Source organism: Mytilus trossulus, chromosome 4, assembly GCF_036588685.1.
Source record: "Mytilus trossulus isolate FHL-02 chromosome 4, PNRI_Mtr1.1.1.hap1, whole genome shotgun sequence".
Classification (NCBI taxonomy): domain Eukaryota; kingdom Metazoa; phylum Mollusca; class Bivalvia; order Mytilida; family Mytilidae; genus Mytilus; species Mytilus trossulus.
Window position 1 is genome coordinate 3,107,723 of NC_086376.1, and position 4,868 is coordinate 3,112,590.

At 32.3% G+C, this 4,868-nt stretch overlaps 1 protein-coding gene across 1 annotated transcript; it reads right to left on the reverse strand.

Moving 5' to 3' along the window:
- Positions 1-321: 321 nt before the first annotated feature.
- On the reverse strand, positions 322-4,644 carry LOC134713685 (uncharacterized). The gene is made up of 3 exons (XM_063574973.1): positions 4,523-4,644; positions 987-1,143; positions 322-530 (listed from the first exon to the last, which is right to left on the reverse strand). Exons 1-3 carry the CDS (start codon positions 4,568-4,570, stop codon positions 406-408), a joined length of 330 nt encoding a protein of 109 aa, XP_063431043.1. The 5' UTR covers positions 4,571-4,644; the 3' UTR covers positions 322-405.
- Between the last annotated feature and the right edge of the window lie 224 nt (positions 4,645-4,868).

Here is a 4,868-nt window from a genome sequence, read left to right on the forward strand (position 1 = left end):
ATTTAAGCAAGCATAGTGGGACTCTATCAAGACGTTTTCAAGTTGTTCTTGCAATAAACAGAGTGTACAAAGCAGACGAGAACGACACATGTGACCCCTAATCAGTGGCGGATCCAGGGACTGTCCCGGGGGTTAGAACACCCCTTTTTGACGATGCATACTTTAGAATTAGGACATGGTTCGATACCCCTCTATGAAAATTGCTGGATCCGCCCCTTCTTATTTTTCAAACAAGATGATTTCCTATTTATCTTTCTATATATATATTCAATATTGGTGATATGATTATATAGAGACTATAATTTAAGATGCTTTAACGGATAAATTGAAATTTTTAATGAGTAATATTCAATATAAAAACAACATCAATTTAAAATGTATATATATGTTTAATGCACGTTTGGCTTAACCTTCTGTTGCTATAGCCCCTCCAGATGATACTGTTTTGTTTCCAGTCTCGCAATATCCAACACCAGGCCGTGTTTCAATAGCAATTTGAGACCCCTCGACATGATCTTTGCAAACTAAACCTACAAGAGAATACACAAATTTAAAACATATACACTATTACGTGTTTGTTTATAGTCCTTTTTTAACTTACCAACCTACGTCTTGTAGGTATTTTTTCACTTAACAATTGCAAAAGTTATACTCTTTAAATAACATTACATAAGATTAGAGTCCTGAAAATGCTCATGTTTTAATAGTATGGCATTGACTGGGAATGGCCTATTTCCACTGATTACATCTTCTAAGATATCTGGATATCGGTGTCTGTGCGGTTTTCATAAATACACAATATATATCTTATATATATATCATATATTTTTATTAGCTGCGATCGGCTCATATAATTATTATTATTAGCTGCGCTCGGCTCATATGTTATTAACTGACCCCGTATAATACGAATTATGTAAATAACACACCATGTAACTAAATATATATGCATGTAAATTATGAAACAATTGATAAACTTTGTATACCTGGTCCACAACCACATGTTGTGTATTCTTTATTACTAAGATGACATTGCGCATGGAGAGCTAAAAAATTATGATTACAATGGTGGCCAAAAGTAGCTGATACACAACACCCATTTGTACAGTCAGAATCTTTTGTGCAGGAATCAAAAATGAAACCCTAAAAAACAAAACAAAATAAAATGTCAATTCTATAAAAAAAAAAAAAGAAGATGTGTTAGCATTGCCAATGAGACAACTATCCACAAAAGACCAAATGACACAAACATTAACAACTATAGGTCACCGTACGGCCTTCAACAATGAGCAAAACCCATACCGCATAGTCAGCTATAAAAGGCCCTGATAAGACAATGTAAAACAATTCAATCGAGAAAACTAACGGCCTTATTTATGTAAAAAAAAATGAACGAAAAACAAATATGTAACACATAAACAAACGACAACCACTGAATTACAGGCTCCTGGCTTGGGACAGGCACATACAAGAATAATGTGTGGCGGGGTTAAACATGTTAGCGGGATCCCAACCCTCCCCTAACCTGGGACAGTGGAATAACAGTACAACATAAGAATTAACTATAAAAATCAGTTGAAAAAGGCTTAACTTATCAGATAGATAAAAAAATAGAAGTGGACGTAGCCGGGTACTTATACATCCCGACACAAAAAGACACAATGCACAGATCTGAGAGTACTCGCAGTTATTTGACAGTTAGTTCAAAGCCACTAACAACTAATAAAACAATCATGCCTCTAAGACTAAACACTCTACCTACCATAATTGGTTTATAACATATCAATTACTAGATTAGATAGAATAACAGCATTGCCATAGAATAGATAACCTTAGCTGTATTTGGCAAAATGTTTAGAAATTGTTGGTCCTCAATGATCTTCAACTTCTGACGTTTTATTTTGGTAGACCACAACTTGAAAAAACACTAAATTACATGCATACACTTATCAGTATTATTTGGAACATATGCCTATGATCGAACCATATGAGTAAATACTCATTTTGTTATAAACGACTCGGACTATATAAGTATTTACACCACTATCACAAGGATTCATTCTATAAAAAAAAAGACTTGAATTACTTGTAGACAGTTTGTTTGTGTTAACAATTTTCGTCTTCTAGACCCGAAATTCAGCATATTGGAAATGTTTCCTGTCGTGCGCAGCATAGATTTATAGAATAACTACTAGATTGCTTTATTTTTATTACTTTGCATTCCCTTATTCGAAAAAAAACAACTTTTTAGAAACTGTATATACATATAAGATATAACATTAAAGTGGTAAAAGGTATCCAGACCAACCAGAATAAACACATTTATCACATATACTGTAAAAATCATTTGGGAATGGATTGACGGATAAATCGACAGGAAGAAAGAAACACAAATGTACGAGTACCCGCCGTAAAAAGTTACTGCAAGTTAGTTTAAAATCAATTCAACGTATAGATAAATATTTTCCCCGAATATAACATCAACCAGTACACATCCGGCATATTTAGTGAAGGACGTCATAAAAAGTCTAAAAAAACCTTTCCCTTGTGCAATGCCAAAGTATAATTTATAAAAATAGTCTTCTGGTATTATATCAAACCTCAAAATAAAGAAGTACACAGCTGATGGTTTGTTTTTAAAAAAAATATTTTGACTTTGTAAACAATATATAGGTTCAATTGTCTTATAATTAGTTTAAAATCTTCTTAATACAAGCAACATAAGTTCCAAAAACGTTGTCATCAAAACCTCAACCATTTATATAACATTGTGTGCTTTCTAAAAAAAAAAAAAATTCAAGATATATTAGTATTAAATTTGACCTGAAGCAGAAGAAAAACAATTTATCCTTTTGGTCCTAGTAGACGAATGTCAGTGTTATTTTATTCCATCCATTGAAATGATCATTACCTATGTTTTACATTCACTTCATTATGAAAAAGTGAACTTTTATTTCGGTTTGAATATTTAATAAAGGCAACAGTAGTATACCGCTGTTCAAAACTCATAAATCCATGGACAAAAAACAAAATCCGGATAACAAACTAAAACCGAGGGAAACGCATTAAATATAAGAGGAGAACAACGACACAACACCGAAACGCAACACACACAGAAACGGACCAAGCATCAGACAAAATCCCACGAGAATAACAAATATAACATCTAAACCAAATACATGAATTTGGGATAAACAAGTACTGTGTCACGTCTTATCTTAATATCTCAAAAATAAGAGAAAACAAACGACACAACATTAAAATGCAACACACACAGAAACGAACAATAATATAACAATGACCATCTTCCTGACTTGGTACAGGACATTTTTAAAGGGGAATAAAAATGGTGAGTTGAACTTGGTTTTGTGGCATGCCAAACCTCGCACTTTAATGGCAAAGTTAAATATAACATTGAAATGACAACATAATATTACAGGACTACAATACAAATAAATAGGAGAACATATTAGACAAAGAAACACATGATTAATAGATAACAAAAAGGATTACATATAACAATGGGAGAGAATAATTTTGTAAGGTCACTCAAAAGTGTGAATATATTCTAAATTGGTCTGATAATTCTTGTTCATGTTTTACGAAGATTTAAGCTCTTAGCTTCGCCTTGGACTTAAATATTCATAACATGACCAAGTATTATCTAACCTATAAATAAATTCCAGATCACTCAGGCAAAGTTGAACTAAGACTGATTTGGCTAGATCATTTAAACCCATTTTAGTCATTTAAATCCATTTTAGTCATATTAAACCCTTATTTTCAAGTTCTGTGAGCGTTTCTTTGTGGAGAAAAGCGCTGTGGACAGATCTAAGTAATAAAGTGCCATCTTTGTTGGATGAGGGAGTTAAATGGAAAAAAAGTTGAAAAAGTACCTTTATACTGGACTTTCAAATGCGAAAGGATTTTAATTGTATTAAAAAATATCTTTATCTTTATCTATTTATATATTTCACAAATGTTCGTTTTTTTAGTGTTTTGTTTTTTTAGAAAGCAATAAATAAAAATCGTGTCAACGTGCTGGACATGACCTTATCTGACACATGATAAGTTCATTCATCCCACGATCTCCTATATTCTAAAGATTACTATGGGTACAAGTAAACTAGTTAACAAAGTCAGGAATATGTTAACTTATAGTTCGTTTCTGTGAATGTTGCATTTTTCAATTGTTGTTTGTTTTTTGTTTCACTTCTGTGCTCTGTTATTTCGTTGTTTTCCTCTTATAGGTGATGTGTTTCAGCTCGGTTTTAGCTTGTAATCCGGATTTGTTTCAGCGGTATACTGATGTTGCCTTTATTTGCATCATAACATACATTCAGGTTTAGTCTGACTATCTTTATAGTAATGTTTTGAAAGAAACATAGTCTCTTAACGATAATCTACATATTTGATTTCTGAACGGTTCCTTCAAACCTAATGTTACAAATAAAATAAGTTTTATATCAAAATATATACATGTTAAAGTATTTTCATTATTTGGCTTGTGGAATCGTCTTACCTTACAAAGAACAATACAAACAGCGATAAATACAATACAGATCTTCATCTTGTTGCTGTTTTAAAGTATGTGACTACTAAAAGTTCTTGTACTCTGCCCTATCGCCTTTTATCTATTGTGAGAAAACACCATTTGGAAAACTTCACAATATAGAACAACATTTACGTCATAATTGTGAAATAGTATTTCGGTCAGAACACATTTACTTTTGAAAGCAGAACATTCAATTTGATACGGTTCAGTTACAGTTGACTGACACAGACAGTTCAATAACATTGGATTGTTTGTCCTGGGCCTAAGTTTAATTTGTTTCCTAACGCATTTGTGGTCTACTTTTTCGTATGCG

Coding starts and splice junctions, on each gene's coding strand:
- LOC134713685 (XM_063574973.1), bottom strand. CDS start 4,570: ATGAAGATCTGTATTGTATTTATCGCTGTTTGTATTGTTCTTTGTAAG. Junction 1,144..4,522: donor TTTGTATTGTTCTTTGTAAG/GTAAGACGATTC, acceptor TTTGTTTTTTAG/GGTTTCATTTTTGATTCCTG. Junction 531..986: donor AACATGTGGTTGTGGACCAG/GTATACAAAGTT, acceptor ATTCTCTTGTAG/GTTTAGTTTGCAAAGATCAT.